We start from the raw sequence: 23,562 nt of genomic DNA, 5'->3' as shown, positions 1-23,562 counted from the left end.
CAATGCAACCTGGATAAAGAAAGACACGAGCTGCACAGCAAGAAAATGCAATGCACATCTACACTAAAAAGAGTACAAAAGACAGAATATGGAAGAAAATAGAAATAATACACCAACTTTTTTTAATTTGTATAAGCATATAGCCTACATATATGTGCACCATCATGAAAATAATACTATATGTGTTTGATTAAAAAAAAAAAAAAGAAAAATGACTACTTGGTTATAGCTTTGCAATCTGTACAGTGAAGGTATGAGAAACAAAGAACAGTAAACTTGACATGACATGATTGATCGGTGGGGAAAACATTATATACTTCTTCTTACATTACGGAGGAATATGTCAACTCTGTTCAGAAGTTTGCATGTCAGCCATCGCTCCACCAAGCAGCTGACTACATTTATAATATTCTTCTGGATCCATAAAGCTTTCAAGGTGATTAAAAATAAAGTGGTGAAAAACCTTCAAAGGTTCATTTGATGTTTTTGCTTTTTCTTAAATGCCAGCTTAAATGATGAATAAAACCAACTAAACAATTATTTGCCTTGAGTTTTTCTTATTTGAAATCGTTGCCAATACTAACCCAACCAGTGATATGTTTAACAAAAATGAAGGCAGCAAAGATACAGGAAGCACAAATAAAGATCCACCGTCAGATATTGAAATGCTTTGCAGGAGATCATCACAGTGTCTTGCTACTCGCCTGAGCAACTTTGGAGTTTGTCTTGCGGCACAAAAAGTTGCAGATAAAGTCACCGGCCTCTACAACTTTGGCCAGATTAACACCCTGTGAAAGAAACAGAATCACATGTTAACTCTAAATGGTGATCTTGTAAAATGTGATAAAAGTCAGACAGGTGATACATACTATGGTGCAGTAAAGAAAACCCACCAGCAGAGGTAGAAATTGTTAAATAAATTGTCCCAGGAACCATTGGTGTAACATCATGGTCTTGCAAAAGTCATGTTATGCCACTGATATTGTAAAACAAACATTTATGGAAGGAGAGTATATTTGCAGAGAGATGTGTTTATGTAAACGAACCCCAAGACTGCTCTGGTTTGGTGTTTTTGGAATAATGACAGAAAATACTGCAGGTCTGTAAAAGTGCAGAGTGAAAAAAAACATACTCACTGTTTCAATGCCCATGCCATGGAGCATGTAAAGCACATCCTCTGTTGAAACGTTGCCAGTTGAACCTTGTGCATAGGGGCAACCTCCCAGACCGGCAACAGCAGAGTCCACCACCCGGACCCCCATCTGCAAAGAAAAACAGGAAGGTTCAGCACCTGCAGCTTCAGCTCAAACTAAAACCCTGAACAATGATCTTTGTTCTTGCAGTGCCTGCACCTTGCCATGCCTGCGGTTGTGTTTTATGGTGAGCAACAAGCTGAAGTCTGGAAGATGAGTGGGCACAGAATGTACCGAAACACAGCTTAGTCATCCTCTTTGTCAGCTTAAACCACTAACACCCCATAATTATGGCCTTGTTGCTATGACGTGGAACATTATGCTGAACAGAACTATTCATGTGTTTCTTATTCTCTCAGTTACTCATGTTTTTACAGGGATACATTGCCCTTAACCAGGGGGATTCACTTTCTTACCGCAATGAAAATACATGTAGTCCTTGACTGGATAGTTTCTCTCTTTCTGTCTCTCAAATTTTCAAGATGTAATATTACCGCTCAATTACCTAATATTAGAGGACAAAAAACTTTTGTCACGTCCATTAGTTCAACAGCTAATCTATGCAGAAGATCAAAAACAGTTCAGAATTGATTGATATCATGTCAGAATAATGTTACATTTGATGGAAAGGCTGCATATCAGAGCTGGGAATTGCAGTGTACCTTGTGATACTGAATACATAGTTCGCGATACCGTTACTTACACAATGCAGTGATTTTATGAGAGTCTAAATATTCCAAGAAAATCACACAATAAATTGCAATATCTCAAAGATAAAAATTTGTTGCAACTCTGTCAAGTGTAAAAATGTTCAAATCATTTGTTGCAGTTTAGTTTCAGTTTGAATGAATTAGTCAATAATGCATAAACTGCATAAAGTCAATGTTTTGTTACTATTAAAAGTGTTGTAAATAAGTAAATTGTCCTATCCTCCCTAACCCCTTTACTCTTTTACCCCCTACTCACTCCTTTACTCAAGTGTATTATAATAATAAATCTAATAATCTATATTTAGACATGGATTTATTTAATTTTTTTTAGTGCTAACATTTAGATTTTTCCATTGCGTGCGGAAGACAAATGATTATCATAATTTTGATTTCCTGTCCCACATCTCGTGCACATGATTTTATTGTTGAACGGCAAGTGTCTTACTTAAATAATAATGAGTTTACTAAACTTTGAGAGTTTTTTTTAATACCTCCTTGTAATGCCTTCGTTTGTATTCATTTACCGACTGGAAGAAAGTAAAAATGTTTAGGCCTCAATAAACTACAATATATGGAGAACTCTGCTGCCATTATCCTGATTAATACTAATTATAATAACTAATAACTAATAACTGTACAGGGTAGAAATCACTTTTTCTCTATGACAGGTATTGTATTCTTTTTACTCTAAAGATACAAACTTACAGTAACTAAGTACAAATACTTTGTTACTGTTCTTAAGTAGTTTTTTCTGGTATCTGTACTTTACTTGAGTATTTAACCTAATTTCCGGTCTATAAATACCGGTATTTCAGACCTTCAAAGATGACACTGCGGTGTAAAAAGACGCAAAATTTTGGTAGTTTGAGCTTTTTTTACGTTCGGCAAGTCCATTCGTTTTATGGTTAAAACATTTTCAAGTCTTAAAAAATATTAAACTCAGCAGCAGCTCTGGGTTTTTTTCTTAAAACATTTTATTCACAAATTTCATCTATAATGAGTGCACTTTTTTTTACTTTATTTACTTTTTTACTTTTACTCAAGTAAGGGAGCAACTTCAATACTTTTACTTTAACCAAAGCTATTTTTTATTCAAGTCTATACTTGAGTACTGAAGACTCATACTTTTGCCACCTCTGCAAACTAGTAAAGGATATTTTCAACAACCAACAAACTAAAAAATACTATTACTTTTTCTGCAATAATAAAGGACTCTGCTGATTAACGTTAGAAAGAATGCAGGGCTAATACAAGGACACCTTTAAACACCCTTTAATTTACATGGGAAACGCAGCAACTCCAACTGATCTAACATACATGTTGCACTGTCGGAGGATGCTGGAGCAGGTAAATGCACCCAAGCACTGGGAGAACACGTAAACTCCCCACAGAAAGATCCTAAGGGGTTATTTTGGGTGTTTGTGTTTTTTGTGTCGCCCTTCATAAACTTTGTTTATTTCAATTAGTTTTTTGTTGTTGTTTTGTGACCATTTTAGAAACGATCCATAAATGGAAACACATGAACCATTGGGTCTCATGTTGTTATCTGTGTCATGGTATACTCCTGCTTGAACTAAAGCATTTCCACATTTTTGAGCTCATTCACTAATTCAGTTTTACCTGTAGTCATTATGAACTACATTTTGTTAAATACACATTAAAATAGGATTATAAATGAATCAAATAAGTTATCTTATTAAAAATCATGTACATTATTCACAATATTGTTGACTCAATGTGACAGAATGGCAATAGGAGATGGTTTCTAAATAGATACTGTGTAGAAAACATTTATATCTAAAATAATTTCCTTTAAACCTCTGAACATACACATTGTGTTCTGATAATTTTCACATCCCTACAGCTTTATTCCAGCTCAAATATAATAGTTGTGGATGAGGGAGGATAAATGAACACAACGCTCGTCTTGGTGACATCGGGTCATGGCAGGGCTCCACCCACTAAGTAGCAAAGCTTAATAAGGAAATCTCAAGTGCCTTTTCACAGCAACACTGCTAATTTGTTGGTTCTCCTCAATAAAAAGGAAAACATTCTTTTCCAGCCAACTGTAATTGATGTTAGTGTTGGCAGAGAAGCAGGGGAGGTGGGAAAAAGGAAGAAAATATCTTGCCTGGTGTGCGCAGTTCACTCCATTTCCAGACCTTGGTTACAGCCAGAGCAGGATATTGTACTAGGCAGGATTTTGTAGTATAAACACTGAGTTGTAATCTGCCATGCCATTCCGTTCACTTCCAGCTGCTCTTCCCCCGTAAAAACTTTGGCGTACCGTTTCCGACTGGAGCAAACAAAACCAGGCCTTCAACGGCGTGCCCCTCACCTCTGCATCGGAACTGGTGGTCAGCAGCGTGAGCTTGCCAACGCTCGGTTATACTCGCGCCGCTCAGAAACCAGATGTGCGCTCGCTGTTATAAAGCCATATTCAGCGAGCTGTGGCTGTATAAAAACAATGCATTCCTCTGTAAAGACACAGTGCATTTTTAAGCTTGCATGATTCGGGATAAGCTTGTTGACATTCTATACTCTGAGTGGACGAGGCTGAGGATGGACATGTTCCCATTTTGGTTTTATAACAGCGTCAGAGACAGAAAGGGAGAGTGTGTATTCAGAGAGGGATATGAAGCAGCAATGCTTTAACCACCTTTACATAAACAGTAAGGCTGAAAGAAACTGTCACGGGTCCACTGTTGACACATATATCACCTCTTTCCAAGAATGTTTAAATAGGTCCTTTGCAAAGGAAGTTAACCTCGGGCATTGGAAGAGATCGAGCGACTAAAATGAAAAAAGAACGTGAGGAAAAAAATAAATGTTTATAGGCCTACAAGGTCAATCTTAGGATTTTACTATTTTTAAAAAGCCACATTGTAGCATATATCTATGTATGAAAACTCTGCTGTTGTTGAAAGAATGAATGCTCACAAATTAAAAAGAGACTCCTCTCTGTAAAAAATCATTTGTTGTAACATTCGTTGAAACTTAGCGGCCCAAAATATCTTCAATAAAATTAAAAGTGTTGATTCCTTCCCCTGGCCATTCTGCAGTATTAGTAATCCGGGCATGACATAGAAAGTGCAAGAAACGAAGAAAGAAATGAAAAGTTTTCAGATTTCAAGGAAAGTAATTATAGGTGCTGTACAGCGGTCAGGGCCAGCTCTTAGCATTTGAAGGCAGATTTCAAACAGCTGTCAAGAATTCAGTTATTTAGACAAAAATAAAAAAAATACACATATTGCATATTCAAGACAACATTGAGATGTTGGTCATTTTTTCTGAACAATGATTTATTTGCTTCAAAAGTTAAAAGAAAATATATATATTTATATATATTTTTCATTTCCAAACATCATCTACCATGACTCCAAAATGTTTTTTTTTAATTATTATTATTATTATGCAGAAAATGTATTGAGTGGCAAGTAATTACAATAGAAAACACTTTTTCAAGGAAAACACCCTCCCTGGGTGAAATGGTGTTCATTTTGGGGTTTTAAAAAAGCATGTTCATTTTTTTCAATCTTTTTAAAACGTTATCTAGAGTCCCAGACGGCCCCTTAAATCTGACAATTTTTCATGAAATTTGATGAAATATGATAATATATGCATGTAGACAACATATTTCAATTGTGCAAAATAGTAAGTAGGTGAAATTGAAGTTTAATTTGGTTTTTTCGCTATCATTGTGTTCCAAAATAGTTGTAGTTTTTACACGACAAATGATGAAATATGGCACGGTGTTAACCCAAATAAGTGTTTTGTTTGCTATAGTGCACCTACCCCACTGTCTGTACTGGTTAGTGCCATCAGGTGATAACTTTACCATGACTTATCATCTCTGCCATAGGGTCATACACCCTTTTCTCAGGTGTCCGTTGGAGATGAACAACTGAGGCCAGTGAGTGTATTCAACCATTCTCTCATAGTTATTGCCAAATCCTACACCCCAAGTGGAATATTTGTTATTTGGCATGTGAGACCCGAGAGAGACCCTGTTTTTGAAAATTTGCTTTTTTAGCGCAAAAGAAACATCTTTTCACCCAGAAAGGGTGTTTTTTTTTTTTTTTTGTTTGTTTGTTTTTGAGCCACCGTAATTTAAACCATTTACCGTGAAAAATGTTGACACAGTCGACTGAGTTTTTTATTTAATCGAAAAATCTGTGTCGATCGTGTGTGTAGGACAGTCTGAAGATGAGCTGTACTTTGGTGTCAATTGAGCAAATCATTGCGAGAGGACATAGTTTTTAAAAGTTTTATATTTTTTCAGGGAAAAAAACTGAGCGATGGACTTCATAGGTTTAAATGTGCAAAAAGTTTCTACAGCATTGAGCCCACTTTTTGTGAAAGTTGCAAATCTCTGTATTGATTTATTGTGAATTTTCAAAATGTTTCACTTTGGAGGCTTCCAGTGGCAGCACCTTTAGAAGAATAAGAAGAAGAAGAAGAAGAATGTTTTCAGAGTCCGTTTTTAAGCTCCTGCCCTGCAGGTTTAGAATTAATTGTGTTAACGTTATTGAGAAATGTGTTTTGTCTCATGAAAGGAGATGAAAAGGACTGCACATGACGTCTATTCTAACAAGCTATTCTGAACTCTCCGGCAGCAGCTGCACTAAAAAAAAAAACGTTGGAGAAAATACCTCCTGGCCAAGTCTGTGAAATTTAAGTACATATATTCACATTGTGTGAGCTGCCAGTGTAGGTTTGTTACAAAGCCCCCCACCTTCCCTCACCATGATAAAAAAAAAAAAAAACCTGGAAAGCTGCGTAGAAAAGGTACAAAGACAGAGGAATGTCTTCACCGGGAACAAAGGAGGTTACTCGGGGCATTGGGGGAATTCATTTCTCTCTCAGTTGGTGGTAAAAAGTTCTGGCACACAGTAATGAAAAACGTTGATAAAAATCATTCATTTCCTTTATGTTTATGGCTGAGCAAATAGAACTACAATTGTTTTCTGTGGTGACATAGCAGCCATGAAAACTCTGAATAAAATGTACTATCTCTCATCGGTTTCTTCTCACATTCCTAAAGTATGGTTAATTGGAATCTCTAGATTGATTGTAGGAGTGAATGTGTCTGTCAGTTGACTTCATTGTGCTGCACAGTTGCAGAAATTATACATTAATTATTGCTAAATGTAGCAATTCCCAACAGTTTTCTGTACATTTTTTAGACATAGAGTGGAAACAATGTTCCAAAGGTTTGCTTTGCAGCTGCAACACTATTCATCATGCACTCAGCATCAAGCTAATCAAAGGATCGTTTTCCACTGGCTTTTAAGCGCTGCATTGTCGGAGAGTTCAACAGCCAAGCGACAGACGAGTCAGGAGCCCCCCAGGGCCCTTCCATCCAGTTGCTTTGTCCAATAGACACTCAATAGGTGAGCCTTTGTGCTGACCCTCTCACATCTGCTGACCCACCCAGCCCCCAATGAGCTTCCTCCCCTATGGTGACAATGCGAGAACAAAGGCGGCCATATCTGTATTACCTCTGTTTTACGTCTGGAAAAGCTGGAAGTCATAGGTGTTGAGTACTGACAGGCTGTGTGGTGAAAAAATACTTCCCTCAAAACTAAAATAACCTTTTTTAAAGTCATGTAGAAACCAAAAGCAGGACTGTTTCTTTCAACAGGCCATGTCAAAAGTGATGAGAGGGCCCATTGGAAATATCTCATGTTCATTAAGATTCAGGGATTTTTTGTCTTTTCTTTAGCAGACAGTTTGTGAATCATGTTTCTTTGTAAGGATGCTTAGATCATGTTTCTTCAGGTTGTCTTCATTTTTGAATGACGGCTCCTGTGTTTCTGTGCGTCCCTTTGTGTGGACTGTATATATAACAATGAATACATTCATAATGTCACAAACTGGTACTGTCTTTACATTTTAAGGGGCAGTTGTCAAATTTTGAAACAGAATACAAACTGTTAGTCTGTTTCATCTGCCAAGAGTAAGAACAGTTTCAAAACAGAGTACTTTTCTGAGATCAGTCAAAATGCTTGTGTGATGCTGTTTTGAGAGTATTACATAACCTTACCAGGACAGAGAAATACTACGGAAGAGGAAAACATTTTGAAATTTCGAATATAAAATTTAAATATCTGCGATGGTTTAAATATAATGTTGAGATCAATGTTGAAATTTCGAAAAAAAAACAATAAAAACAAAAAATATAATATGATAAAAATTGAAGGTCTGCTAATGAAGTCAAATCTACAGAAGCAGACAAGGGCCAATTCACTCCATCAAAACTGGCTCTAATCTGTTGACGGACTGAATGCTCCTCCTTTTCCAAACAGATGAATTTTTTTGGCTAAATTTCTTCAAAGTCCTTAAAGAGATTACAACGCTGTGTTTATGAGCTAAAAGATGCACAGCATTTTGTAGACAGCCACGATCTGCTGTTTGTTGTCATATGGTGAATTGGCCAAATTGGCCAAATTTTGACTTTATTCTTGATTTGCTTAAAATTATTTTCTCCATCAAAATTGGCCCTAATCTGCTTCTGTAGAAATACACCTAAATCCATGTAAAATAAGTAATTTTTAGAAACAATGTAAAGTTAAATTCAATGTTGTTTTACCAGTCCCACTGAGAAAATAAATGTTCATTTTTAGATTTGGGTTTAATTTTTAGCTCTTTGTTCTCTGCAACAATTTAAAAAAGAAAACATGCCATCTGCAGACTGTAACGTGCTTTGAAATTCTTATAAATGATGGACTGAGAGGCTCTTAACATGTAATCATTTCCATCAGGAATGATAATCTAAAACCTTGAAAAATACGTGCGATCTCTACAATTTTGGCAGATACTTAAGAAAGCTGATAAATATCCTGGAACAAGATTCACCATCCCAAATTTGCATACACATCTGGTTGCTTCTCTTGATGTGGCCATGAGTTACTACACAGTTATATACAAACGCTGGGCATTTATCCATAATGGGCTTTTGGTTCACTACAAGAAAAATCATATTCGTCATAAAGGAAGGAAGGAGAATGTGAAGGCAAAAGTGTCCAAATTTCTTTCTGATTCACTTGGAAAGCAGAGGAGAAGCTGTCAAACAAATGAGGGGTGATACATTTGTGGATGGTCAGGGATAGAAGTGAAGGAGTGGTTACCAATTCATAACTAAAAAGTCATGAGTGTATATTCCCACCCAGGTAGTGCACTCTGGTAAAAACAAAGACTTTGTGTGTGCATAGTGTGCATGTTCTCCCTGAGCTTTGTATATTCATACCACACCGATTTCCTCCAAAAGTCAACAAACATGCAAATTAAGGTCTGTGTTTGACATAGCATACTAATGTACAACTCATACTAAGTTTGATGTCAAAATGAGTATGTAGTGTGTTCACAGTAGATAGTAGTAAAAGATTAGTATGCGAGAAATACTCGGATCTATTCCATATTGGGACATTTTTTTCAGTGTGCACGGTGAGTACACTAGTCATTCTCAACCACCCCATAATGCATTGCAAGTGGAACGTAAAATTGTCCTGGGACCGACTTCAAGCTAAAAGTCAAACATCCCCTTTTCCAGTGACGTGCAGTCAGGGTAGGCCTTGCCTACCCAAGGGTGAATCGATATTTTGATTATTTGCATTATAATTATAATTTATTTTTATATTTCTGATAGCCTAGAGCATCTATTAGTTTGAAAGTATCAGCATTTTGTGCTTTTCATAGCCCAAATGACTAAACATCACTATTTCATGGTACAGCAGAGACGCTGCACAGTCTCACTCCACTGTAAGGCAGGAGGAGGCCACACCCTCTTCTAAAAGCACAATGCTGCTCTGCCTCTGTTCCCATAGCCCGTGATTATATGTGTTTGCGCATGCGCAGTCAGTTCCACAAGATGAAAACCATTTATGTGAAAAGGCAGCTCTATACGCTGCCTTTGAACGTAACCGTGCTATGCTAATTGCCATACGTACATTCAGAGTGCATTATTGAATTTATACAGCATGGTTGCTGCTACGTTCTCTAGCTAGAAGCGGGATAAAACTACAGTCAGGGTGACAGCGCTAGAGACAATAAAGAAACTTTCTTTTGAGGAAAAAACGACAGCTTTTAAAAGATGGGAGACCAACACCTGAGCAACCAGACCTTCAGCAAAGGTATGGTCAGAAAATGTTTCGTATTTTCTACAGTGAATGGTACAAAAGGAAGAATTGGCTTTGTGGATGCGTCTCACTAAAGCTGTTCTGAGTTGTTGTTGTTGTTGTCATTTTCTCCGTTTTTCTGTGTTTCCAACACAAACAATGAATGTGCTGCCGTGTCATGAGATATATCTTGTTGGGAGAGTATGGAGGCTGCTATTGAATAATTGTTTATGTTTCTTTAATGTTTTTTTCACGATGTTGATTTTGTTAGATTAACACTTGCCAGCAGAAACATATGAAATTGTCATTGGTGTTGACATTGGTTGTCTCGACTTGCAACGCCCTGCCTACCCTACCCTAGTGCTCACGGCACGTCACTGCCCTTTTCAAAACAAAAGCCTCTCTTCTTGTCTTCCATTAGATTTTTTTTTTAACGCTGTTGTAAATAAGGCTCTTGTTTTGTCAGTAATACAATGGAGGGTCTCCGAAATACTCAAAAATGTCAGCATTAAGTCTGTTTTCGAGACTTTCATGGATCAAATGACCACATGTTGATATTTTACTTGGTCACTTTCTCACTTAAAATTATTTCAAAACTTTCAAAGGTGGCGAATCAACAGAGATACTGTATTTAGTCTCAGGGTGCTTCTGTTTTTTCTTGTAGGATCAAAATGCATCTTGGGAAGCTTAATTATAAACTTCAGTGGGAACGCTCATTAGCCTAATCGTCCTTATCATGCTTATAGTATATAGTAGATAGTATATACTCATTGAGTTTGTAGAGTATAGTACGGTGTGTGCCATTTCAAACACAGCCTAGGTTGTGGAAGTCACACACCCCACTTAGCTGGTATATGATCATTACACTTATAGTGTAAAGAAATTACAGATGGAAATAAATGGAGAGAATAATTTGCGTCTATTGTGGAAGATTTAAAGGAATCATTTTTTGTGTGGTGGTCAGCACTTACTGTAATTCTGCCTCAAAGAGTGTATGTCATGGGTTTAACTCCCCAATGGACACCTGGAATGTTCTCCCTGTGGTTGTTACTTTTCTTTGGACATTGTTTCCTCTCACTGAACAAAAAATATTTACTTTAGATTAGAAAAAGGGGATGGGTGTTACTGTGATTGTCTGGCCTGTCCAGAGTGCACGGCGCCTTAAACCCAGTGTGATCTAAGATGGACATCAGCAAATGGGTGATGGATGGTTTGGTGATTGTATCCAAAGCATATGAAACATCGGAGCACTTGTGGCTTGAGAGCTCATTTTGCCATCTTTACAGATTTCTCTCCAATCTCACCACAAACACGCCAGTGTTTTCAACCAACTTTAAAAACAAAGATGTATGATGCCAGCTGGGATTTTCAAAGAAAGAACCACTTCTCTCCATGGTATATCATGGAAAGTTCAAGTCCTTCACACACATCTTTGAAACGATCTGTTCCACTTCGTTAAATGAATATCGTGACTACAGACAGCAACTTGTTTACACCACAATACCCTCAACACAGCTGGAATATAATTGCATGTTGCAAGCCTCATTTTTACTACTGTGTTGTAAACCAAATTAAATCCATTTCTGGATTTAAACACATTTTCATACAGAATACAAAACAGCCTGACTAAAGAAACATGAATCACATCATCAGTTTTAACTAGTTAAACTTGCTTCATTTACTTTGATAGATAAAAGACTCCAAAGAGTATTTGCCTTTAAAATGACACTAGTGTGTTTACTCACCTGTAATGCAGTTAAGATATTGGGCAGTGCCTGTCCGTAGGTGTCATGACAATGAACTGCGAGAGCACTAACCGGTACTTCCTTCATCACCGTCTGCATCATTTCACACATTGACCCTGGGGTACCAACACCGATGGTATCGCCCAAAGAAATCTCATAGCAGCCCATTTCATATAAGCTCTTTGCCACCTATTAAAATACAAGAAACAGTGACATTTACCATTAATTATTCTGTATCACTATGTGAAGGGTTTTATCCAACATGATGAGGATGATTTCACCTGGGCAACTTTGGAGGGGTCAATGTGTCCCTCGTGGGGACAGCCAAGCGCACAAGAAACATAGCTGAAAGACAAAGAAATCCATGCATTTTCAATTTGGCTCAACTGCAACCAAAGGTAATCGTTTCAGTTATTTATCAGTCTATATCAGTTGAACTATTTATCTGTAAGTCATCAGACTAAATCTGACCAGCTGATTGAGTCTGTAGCAGGATTATTTGCAGATTTTTGACTGGCGCAATTGTTACTACAGAGATTAAGTGGCGTGGACTTATGACTTACAGAAGTCTTAAAACTATTCCAAGTCTGACATACACGTGGCTAGTGTCCAATAATCAGCATGTACTCAAGCATCAGGGATTTAGAAATGCATGAGTTTATTATGATAGATGTTTTATTTTGTGGCTAAGTTTAAAACTTTATCATGGATCCATCTGTTTTCTACATTTAACCAACGTAATTAATCTCACATGGCTGTCTTTTTTTTTTTTTCTTGTTAATTAAACCACATATTTGTGCTTTCCTATTCAAGGATAGCACATGAATACATTTTACATTTAGATTTAAATTGTTTTTTTCAGATTTGATTAGAGATTTACATTGTTCTACATATTACAAGAACATACCATAAAAATAGCTTTTCAGGTTTCTTGTTAGAAAGCAATTCGTGATTGTGGCTGAAGGGCATTCGAATTGTATTTTACATGCGTACTTAATTGTCTATTTTTGGACAAAGAACCTTCGATTGCAGGCACTGTTTTCATTTGGTTTTACTGACTTGTAGCTGATAATGCATTGATCTGTGCCCTTGCTTTATTGTTGGAATATTAAAGACAGAAAATGTGAAACACCAACCCTCGCACTGGAATGTGTTGCCCTTTGGCCAAGGTAATGACTTCCTTAAACCTCAGCATACTTTCATCAACTGAACAATTGATATTTTTTCTGCTGAAGGTTTCAGAGGCGGATCCAAACACGGCCACTTCAGTCGCACCTGCTGCAACCTTTAAGAAAGCACATATTAATACAATAATTATATATACTGTTTATACATTTTTTATATGTATGATAGGCCACTATGCATAGTGTATGACTAAATATGATAACTGCACTATGCATGGTGAGCAACAGCAAACATTTAGGAGAAAAAAATGAATACTTGCAGCATCCTGAAAGCCTTGCATGTTGGGTGTCAGAACAGGGTAGCGAACATTTGGTGCTCTCTGGATTCCTCTGAGTACCTCAGTGTGGTCTGACATCTAGAAGAGCATCATGAAATGTAGAATGCAGAGAAAGAAACATAACAAAGGAATGAATACATCATCCTGCACAGGCCTATTGCTCATATTATAGGGGTGTCAAACTCATTTGCTCAGGGGCCAAATACGTAAAAGTTTGATTTCAAATGGGCCAGGTGGAAATAGAGCAATTTCAACCATTTTACACCTTAGTTTGCAATTCTATGCAAAACTAATCTTTACAGAACTTTAGGCACCAACAATATCCAAGTAATAAATGACAGATATCAGTTTCCGATCCATCCATCCATTTCCCAACCCACTTGCTCCTTTTTTCAGGGTCACGGGGATCTGCTGGTGCCCATCACCAGCTGTCATTGGGCGTTAGGTGCGGGTACACCCTGGACATGGCACCAGTCCATCGCAGGTCAACACTCACAGACAGACAACCACTCACACCCATTCCTACGGGCAATCTAAAGACTCCAACCTAACAGTTATGTTTTTGGATGGTGAGAGTAAACCAGAGTACCAGGAGAAAACATATGCAAACATGGGGTAAACATGCAAACTCCACACAGAAAGGACCCAATTGTCCACCCCAGGACCTGAACCCAGGACATTCTTGCTGTGAGGCAGATGTTCACTCAATGCTAGATCTTCTTTTTAAAATTCCATTATTTTGTGACTCATGTTTGTATGAAAATAGTGATCTATGCAAATATTGTGAGCTTCATTGAATTTATGTATTTGTGATCATTTCCACAATGATTTATGTTATTTTTGTCATTTCTACTTCCTCCTGCGGGCCGATTTGGATGCTTTAAAGGGCCAGATTTGGCCCCTGGACCTTGAGTTTCACACATATGGCTTAAAACATTGTGAACGTTTTCCCTCTAAATGCAAACTAAAAAAGAATGGAGAACATGTGATAAGTTCTAATAAGTTTAATAAGTTCTACTCAGGAGAAATGTGAAGCTAAAAAGGCACGTATTCTTCAGTACTTCATTAATGCAGGAGAGGGTGGCTAATAAATCACTCATCGGTCCCTTTGCTGTGCACAAAGAGGAGTTATTACCTGCGGTACCCACTTTGAAGAGACAAAGCTGGTGGCCTCAATCACAGACAGGCCTGTTCCCGAGAGCATGTCTATCAGCTGGATTTTTACCCCCGTCGGAACAATTTCCTGGGGAAGAAGGACACCGAAACTGGATTTGATTCCATTCAAGATTAAAACAGCAACAAACAAGAACTATTTCTCAAGCCTTGCTGAGGTAAAATAATTATTCCTGTGCAATCTAAAAAACACCTGTGGGAAGAACATGCATAAGCAGCACAAAGTCAGCCATGAACCCTGTCACCTATATTCCATTCAATGCCTCTATCATAGAATGTTATAGAAAGACACAAAATAGACACCCTACATAAGTGATCATCTATATGCATTGAGAAGTCTGTAAATAATAACAGGAATCATGGATGGGAATATACCTTTTCATTCTGAAGTCCATCTCTGGGCCCAACTTCAACAATTTTCACAAAATCTGGATACTCGTGCGCTTTAATAGTCTGGAGAAATATGAAAGAGAAAGGGGATAGATGGAAAAATACCACCTGGCACAACATAGAAGAGTAAAAAGTCATTTATCCTTTGTAGGGGGAGGCTCCAGGGCATTCTATTCCCATTATGAATAACTCAAAGCCATACGAAATCTGAGAACCAAAACATAAGGTTGTCATGCCTTTGGGATGCAAAGTCAGGAGATGTGTAATGGAGCAAAGACTGATCACGGTTAGGGTAAGTCCACACAAACCACAGGGGATATTTTGACCATGTTTTGTTTTGTTTTTTTCACTTTTTGTTTTTCTAAACCATTATTTTATTTTAAAGAACATGTCTTTGTTAAACTAAAAACTAAGGCAGATTTAGAGATTCTTTTTTTTGTCTGCAGCAATATGTCCAAACAGACCACCCACGTGGCTTCTCACAAGTGTTTTGATTTTGTTCAAAGAAGCTCAAAGCTTTTACTCACCGCTGGAAATATTAGGCACATCTTAGAATATCTTTTTCAGTATCATATTGTCAGAGTATGTTATCAAAGTAGGAATAATGGAATGATTACCAGTCAGTAATCAAAGACCATTAAAGTCATATCAGGACGGTTGGTGAAAATAAAGTAAATGTGATTACATCAGCCGAATCAGGTAAAACGAGTAATTCTTTGTTTTACTTCATAACGTTTAACAAAAACGTGCTGATTTTTTCCTTGCTAGGTTTGAAAAAGTAGGGGGTCAGGTGGTTTGTTTTTACTCCTCAGTTGTTTCTACTCGCAGGGTTAGTTATGCAAACTGATAGATGCTGTCATAGCTTTTGTCAAAAAACACAATTTTACCAGAAAAAGAGAAAAATAATTAGGTTAAACAAATGCAGAATGACAAAATATTTTTTGCCGACTAAAAAGAAGACAATAACTTAGATCTCATTTAGCTTTTCAGATGGAGGACAATATAAGTGCAAACATTTGGGACATGATTGTAAATTAAAATGTAAAAACAATTGGTAACCCTTTAATTGAAGTTTTATACATAAGGCTGACATTACGCTGTCATTATTATGACATGACACCTGTCATTAGCATGAATAAGGTGTCATGAAGACTGTCATTAAATGTCATTAGTTACTGACCGTTCGTTACCCGAACCCTAACCCAGGGGTCTGTAACCTGCGGCTCTGGAGCCTAATGTTTGACTCTATGTAATGGCTCCCTATAGCTTTAAAAAAAAACTATTGAAATATTGAAATAAACAGTTTATTTTTATTTTTTACGGACGCTATTAATAATTAATGACAAATCAAGATCAAGATCAATCAAAATCATACTTCACCTCCTGCAACATCTACAGACCATCAACTTTCCTGCACCTGTGACTAACCTTAAGTTTTAAATCCCTGGTAAGATGATTAAACCAACAAAAACACTATTCTGGAAGAAAATAGAGATTTTAATTGTGTGGGGACAGATTCATTTAACCACCAACGTGCCGGTTAAATATGTGTGCTGACCACATGATCATGTGTTATCAACTTCACTTTTTGAAGCCTTTCAAATACATTAATTTATTATCATGTATTTTATTTGAAACTGTTTTTAAGTTTCCATTTACATGATCAATAAAAATCAAGTCAAATTAAATCAAACATTATTCTATATAATTATAACAGTATATGATTTAATACACTGTATTGTCTTCATTGGTAGAAGGTATTTTTTCAGCTCCAGGAGGACTTTAATCCAGGTGAGATGAGGCAAAATTGTTCCTTGTTGAGTAAAGGTTGCAGACCCCTGCACTAACCCTAACCCTATACCTAACCCCACTAGATTTCTCCACCTAACACAAACAATGCCAACGTAGCTCCAAAGGCGTCATAATTTAGCGAACAACACTTAATTACAGCCTTAATGACATCTTTATTCATGCTTATGACAGATAATGGTAGCGTAATGTCAGCCTTACGTACAAAACTTCAAATAAAGTGTTTTTTTTTTTTGTTTTTTTTAATAGTCAGCAATAGCTATTTCATGTCATGTTTACCTGTTTTGATTTTTAAGTTAAAAAATGTTTATGCCTGTTGATCAGAACACTGAAGTTTTCTCTTATCCATAAACTAAAACAATCAACTCTGCACAGATGAAAGATAAAGAGGCATCAGTGGATCATCTCTAACAACTGTTGGGCAGCATCAGTGTTGTCAGCTGTGCAGCCTCCCTGTCAGGGCGCAGTCATGTGGCAGAGCATGTGCAGCAGATTGGAAAGAAGGAAAAAGGACTCCCACCTTCTCCTCCTGCAGCCAGCGTCTCAGCCATGGGCAGTTCTCAAGGAGTTGCTCATAGCTCAGGCAGTGCTTCACTGTGGTGGGTACGTTGCCCATCCGAAAAAGCTCTGGGTCATCCAGTAAATGACCAGTAAAAACACCAACAGGCTCCAAATCATGCAGATATAAACCCGATAACACTGACCTGAGAGATGGAGGACTGTGTCTGCACGAGGGAAATTTAATTAGTAAATGTAGGGATGATTCAGCAGTTGCCATGGCAACATCATCTCTGCGAAGGAGGGGTTTAGGAGCGTTGTAAGGGAGGAGACAGAGAGTAAAAGAGAGGGAATTGTGTGCAACAGATTGGAAAATTGGGTAATATTGGGAATTTGTGCTACACATCAACTTTTATATCAGACAAATATTCTTTTTTTTTTTTTTTAAACAAGGTTCTTTTTAATTATTATTATTGAATAGCAGATAGCATCATTCAGCACAGTTACACTTCACAAGACACTTATTATTGTGTTTAGAGTCTTGCATGGTCAAGCTCCAGCTTATGTCACTGAGCTGCTGAGGCCTTATAATACCAGCAGGTCCCTGAGGTCCTCTGACCAGGGTCTGCTGGTTGTTAAAAACCAAAGGTGACTGTGCCTTTGAGGTTGTGTCCCTTAAAACTTGGAACGGTCATCCCCCAGAACTGAGAGCCCTGACCTCTGTAGACATTTTGAAAAAGCAGCTGAACACCCATCTGTTCAAACTGGCCTTTGTCTAATCTGTCTTTATTTTGCATTGTAATTGTTTTTGTATTAACTCTTTTATTTCTCTGATTGTGAAGCACTTTGTGATGTTACTGCTCTTGAAAGGTGCTGTACAAATACACAAAAAACAGTGATGATCGATACAATTCAATAATAGAAGTACATTTATATCACACTAACAAATGTCATCTTGCGTTAACATTTTCCAAATAAGTCAAAAAAGGTTGCCAGACTTCATACATTTTTTGTACTGATCCACTGGTAGAGTAACACATCTTCTCTATTTGAAGTTATGGAGGTAGATTTGTGTCTTTATTATTTGTCAAAATGAAACCTTTTCAATAAAAGAACAAAAAAACATTTTCAATCAAAAAAAAAAAGTCTTTAAATGCAATATTTGGGTCTCGAATAGTTTGTTTTGCATTTCAACACTTTTTCTTGGATTGAAAATATTTATTTTTGATTGAAGTATACTTTTTTATTGAAATTTTTATTATTATTATTATTATTATTATTATTATTATTATTATTGAATAATAAATACACAAATCTATCTCCATAGTATATGACCTCTTTGACCCAACCTACATACGTCCACTATACACAATATTAGACAAATCTTTAAACAAAAATAAGATAAAATTCCTGATCATTCTCACTATTTCTCAAAGTTGTTATTAAAAACCATTACCACACATTTGAAAATGTATCATTTCTGCTCATGCATGGCATGTTACCCCTGTTAACTCCGGGCAGCCTCACAAGTAACCAGCCATTACTAAAGCAACACAGACACGCAAACACAGTCACATATATAACAGGTTCTGTATTATATTTAGAAACTCCAATTAACATATGATTTAGACAGTGAGAGACAACCAGAGATCCCAAGGAAAACCCACACGTGCTTATTAAGAAAACACCACACAGAAGGACTGTGGCCTTCAAACCCTAAAACCTGGGGTTGCGAGTGAGCGCCGCTGCCCACCACACCACCCATAGTCAAACCAGTCTTACAGATGATATGTTTGTCTTGGTGCAGCAGGATTAGATGAACATTCACGTCCCCTGTCCTGTGGAAAATGGAAAGGTTTCGGGGAAATGGCTTGAAATGATTGATCTCCTGTGACCCAAACCACAAACGGCTTTCACTGCCAGATGTGCCACTGCTGCCAATGTCAACTGCATGCTGTAACGAAATCCCTTGTTAAGCCAGAGCAACATTTACTGGAGAAGGAGCCATTTTGAACCCAGATGTTAACAATAGAGTGGCTTAATGAAGTCTCAGCATTCAACCAGCCCACCACACTAAACTGCACTGTGATGAGAGCGGAGGAAGGTGACTCATGATCAGCCTTGAAAAAAACATTTGTTTTGTTGTCGATTGTAAGGTATAAGTCCATCTCCTAAATTTCTCTTTTTGGTGTCGTGATGCTAATGACTCAGGGATGCTGACGAAACAAAACGCAGCGTTAAAAGTTATTTAAAACAAAAAGTCTCATTTAAAAAACTTTTTTTTTTTTAAGTTCTATCGGTTAAAACTAGTTTTTGCTTTCATAAACCTAAAGACTAAAAATACATATACCTATACTTAAAACAGAAAAAAATATAAGATTTTTTTGTTATTGTCAAATATATTTATTTATTTTGCATAAAGAAAGGAAAATGAATGTTAATGGTCAACTATTAAGCCAAGAGAGCCAGTTTAATATTTGACAGTTATTCCTCTGTGTATGGTTATTTTTCCAACTGCATTTTATTTTTTGTATTTTGTTTACCTTAATATTGACCTCTATCGTTATCATGAGCCTAGTATTGTATACTGTCTCTATCAAACCTTCATATGCATGACTAACCTTCTTTTGCAGGGAAGGCAGAAGCTGGAGGGAAAGGATGTAGACCAGGGGTGTCAAACACATTTTAGTTCAGGGGCCAAATACGGAGCAGTTTAATCTGAAGTGGGCCACAGATTTTTGCGGGAAAATACTTAATTTCCGCATTATTGTGCCATAGTTTACACTTCTATGTATACATAAAATACAAAACATGTATACAACTTACTCACTTTAAATTTCCTTGGTTTTGTGGCAAATTTATATTTCATGAAAGGGAAATATTTAAAATCTAAGGATTTTGTAAGAATTTAGATTTTTTTTTTAATATTTAAAAATGACTTCAATCAAGTGACATAAGGCAAGGCAAATTTATTTGTATCGCGCATATCATACACAAGGCAACTCAATGTGTTTTACATGATCAAAAAGTGCAATGGAAAACATTTAACTGCTTAAAATCAATGAGAACATTAAAATCGGCAGCAAAAATCATTTCAAATCATCAGTAAAAGCATTTAAAATCAGCAGCAAACACATTACATCAATAACATGACCATAAATCTTCCTCTCAATCATACGCAGTGGAGAAAATAAGTGCCTTTAACTTTGATTTAAAAATGTTCACATTAGATGCCAGTGACGTGCCGTGAGCACTAGGGTTAGGTAGGCAGGGCGTTGCAAATCGAGACCACCAATGTTGACACCAATGACAATTTCATATGTTTTGGCTGGCAAGTGTTAATCTAACAAAATGAAGATTGTAAAACACTATTAAAGAAACTTAAACAATTATTCAATACAGCCTCCATACTCTCACAACAAGATATATCTCATGACACGGCAGCACATCCGTTGTTTGTGTTGGAAACACAGAAACTCGGAGAAAATGACAACAACAACTCAGAACAGCTTCAGTGAGGAGCATCCACAAAGCCAATCCTTCCTTTTGTACCATTCACTGTGAAAAGTAAGAACAATTTTCTGACCTTACCTTTGCTGAAGGTCTGGTAGCTCAGGTGTTGGTCTCCCATCTTTTAAAAGCTGTCGTTTTTCCTCAAAAGAAATTTTCTTTATTGTCTCTAGCGCTGTCACCGCCACGTTGTATCACTTCACTAATGCACTCTGAATGTACGTATAGCATTTAGGATAGCACTGTTACGTCCAAAGGCAGCGTAGCAATCTTCCTTTTTACATAAATGGTTTTCATATTGGGGAACTGACATCAAACACATATATACACAGGCTATGGGGCCAGAGGCAGAGCAGCAATGTGTCTTTGGAAGAGGGTGTGACCTCCTTCTGCCTCAGGGCGACTGTGGCTCAGGTGGTAGTGGGTCGTCTTCTGATCGAGAGGTTAGGGGTTTGATCCCAGTACCTGACTATGTGTCGAAGTGTCCTTGGGCAAGACACTGAACCCTAAGTTGCTCCCAGTTGTCGACTAGCGCCTTGCATGGCAGTCTTGTCCCACTGGTGTGTGAATGTGAGAGTGAATGGGTGAATGTGCTGATATGTAAAGCGCTTTGAGACTGCTTCAGTGTGGTGATAAAGCGCTATATAAAATCAAGTCCATTTACCATTTACCATTTACAGCAGAGTGAGACTGTGCAGCGTCTCTGCCGTACCAGGAAATAGCAATGTTTAGTCATTTGGTCTATGAAAAGCACAAAATTCTGACACTTTGAAACGTATAGGTAACATAGGCTATCAGAAAATAAAAAATAAATAATTTACAATTATATTATAATTAAAACAAATAATCAAAATAACGATTCACCCATGGGTAGGCACTGACTACCCTGCCTACCCTGACTGCACGTCACTGTTGGATGCTGACTTCAGCCCTGCTGGCAGTTTGTTCCACTTCTTTGTAGCATAACAACTAAATGCAGCAGCACCATGTTTGTGAGCTCTGGGCTCTACTATCTGACCTGTGTCCATAGATCTGAGAGACCTGCTGGGCCAAACGTATTCACAGATTTATACACCAGCAGCAGAACTTTGAAGTCTATTCTGAGGCTGACTGGGAGCCAGTGTAGAAACTTGAAAACTGGAGTAATGTGTTCTGACCTCTTTGTTCTGGTTCAGACCCGAGCTGCAGCATTCTGAACCAGCTGTAGCTGTTTGATGCTTTTTGCGGGGATTCCTGTCAGAAGACCATTACAATAGTCCAGTCTGCTGGAGATAAAAGCATGGACCAGTTTATCGTGATATTTCTGAATCAGACTCATTAAACCACTCTGGAGATGTTCTTTAGGTGGTAGAAGGCTGTTTTTGTGATAGATTTGCTGTGACTGCTGAACGTAAGATCTGAGTCAATCAGAACACCAAGGTTATTGACTTGGTCTTTAGCTTTTAAAGATTGAGACTTAAGATAATTGTTGACAGCAGTCCTCTTTTCCTTGTTACCAAAGACAATCACCTCCATCTTGTCATGGTTTAGTTGAAGGAAGTTTTCACTCATCCAGCAGTTTACTTTTTCTAAGCAGTCACACAACACCTCTATGGGACTATAGTCATCTGCGTTCAGTGATAGATATAGTTGTGTGTCATCTGCATAGCTCCGAAAATCAACCTTAGAGTTCTGTAAAATTTGTCCTAAAGGAAGCATATAAAGGCTAAACAGAAGGGGTCCAAGAACAGAGCCCTGAGGAACCCCACAGGACATTGGTAATCTGTCAGATTCAAAGTTTTTAATGCTTATAGAATAACTTTGCTCCTCCAAGTAGGACTTAAGCTATTGCATGACTTTTCCATTCAGTCCAACTCACGTTTGCAATCTGTGCAACAAAATTATATGGTCCACAATGTCAAAAGCACAATAGAATGAAAAGAGAATGCATACGGAAAACTGTGAGCCCCTGCAAATATTGTTGAGTTTCATTTACACAATGATTCATGTTTACTCTGTCATTTTCACTTTCTCCTGCGGGCCAAATTGGATGCTCCAAAGGGCCGGATTTGGCCCACGGACCTTGTGTTTCACACATATTATGGAAATCATCTGGTTATATGTTTTGTACCTAACGAGCTACCGTACTCCTAAGTTGACTCAGGTAGCCAATGGGAGCTTTCCTTGTTTGACTAGTAGTTCAAAGTCAAAGTCAAAGTCAGCTTTATTGTCAATTCCTTTGCATGCACAAACATACAAGGGAATCGAGAAGACGTTTCTCACTTCCCACGGTGAACAGATAAAGTGCTCAGGCACAACAGAAAAGACATTCCTATACTAAAGGTAGACATACAATTTTTACAACAGATAAAACATTTACTAATACCAAATACTAAAACGAATACTAATATATAAATACTAAATACTAAAACTAATACTAATATATAAATACAGTGTGTGGTGGGAGTAGCAGCATGAGTTCCTATTGTTGGATGCTAGACACTAGTTATTATGTGTTCCATGTTACCTGCCTGCTACTATAAAAGCTAAGTTTGCACAAGCAGACCTCTGCAACTTAGAACAGGTATACGCGGGTCAGAAGATGAATGAATGAATAAATGAATGAATGAGCACCCACCAGACTCTCACTCCTCCCTATAAGGCCTCAAATGTGAAAGATGTTTAACATGTAAAACTTCTTCTAACATTACATTTGTTGTGTTGCTGTTTGAATTACAAGACAGATTCCAAAGGACTCGATCCATCAATAATGTCCGTAATTACTTTTTTTTTTGTTCCATGGACCTGCAGAAATTCTCACATGCCGTTGTTTTTGGGGTTTTTGACTGTTTTTGGTCTTTGCATTATTTCTGTTTGGCATTTGTTTCATGATGTATGTATTCCATTGTGTTTGTGTTTTTGGATCATTTCTATGTTTGTCAATCGTTGCATTTGCCCATCGTCAGGCACCAAAGG

At 37.4% G+C, this 23,562-nt stretch overlaps 1 protein-coding gene across 1 annotated transcript; it reads right to left on the bottom strand.

The window, feature by feature from the left end:
- Nucleotides 1–162: 162 nt before the first annotated feature.
- Nucleotides 163–17,367, bottom strand: hmgcll1 (3-hydroxymethyl-3-methylglutaryl-CoA lyase like 1). The gene is made up of 9 exons (XM_028469563.1): nucleotides 17,120–17,367; nucleotides 14,776–14,853; nucleotides 14,363–14,470; nucleotides 13,210–13,305; nucleotides 12,902–13,050; nucleotides 12,047–12,110; nucleotides 11,766–11,954; nucleotides 1,137–1,262; nucleotides 163–788 (listed from the first exon to the last, which is right to left on the bottom strand). Exons 1-9 carry the CDS (start codon nucleotides 17,213–17,215, stop codon nucleotides 684–686), a joined length of 1,011 nt encoding a protein of 336 aa, XP_028325364.1. The 5' UTR covers nucleotides 17,216–17,367; the 3' UTR covers nucleotides 163–683.
- Between the last annotated feature and the right edge of the window lie 6,195 nt (nucleotides 17,368–23,562).

The sequence above is a fragment of the Gouania willdenowi genome, chromosome 15 (assembly GCF_900634775.1).
Source record: "Gouania willdenowi chromosome 15, fGouWil2.1, whole genome shotgun sequence".
In the NCBI taxonomy this organism is placed as follows: Eukaryota; Metazoa; Chordata; class Actinopteri; order Blenniiformes; family Gobiesocidae; genus Gouania; species Gouania willdenowi.
The sequence above is the reverse complement of the archived record's forward strand: the minus strand, read 5'-3'. Positions and strand labels throughout refer to the sequence as shown.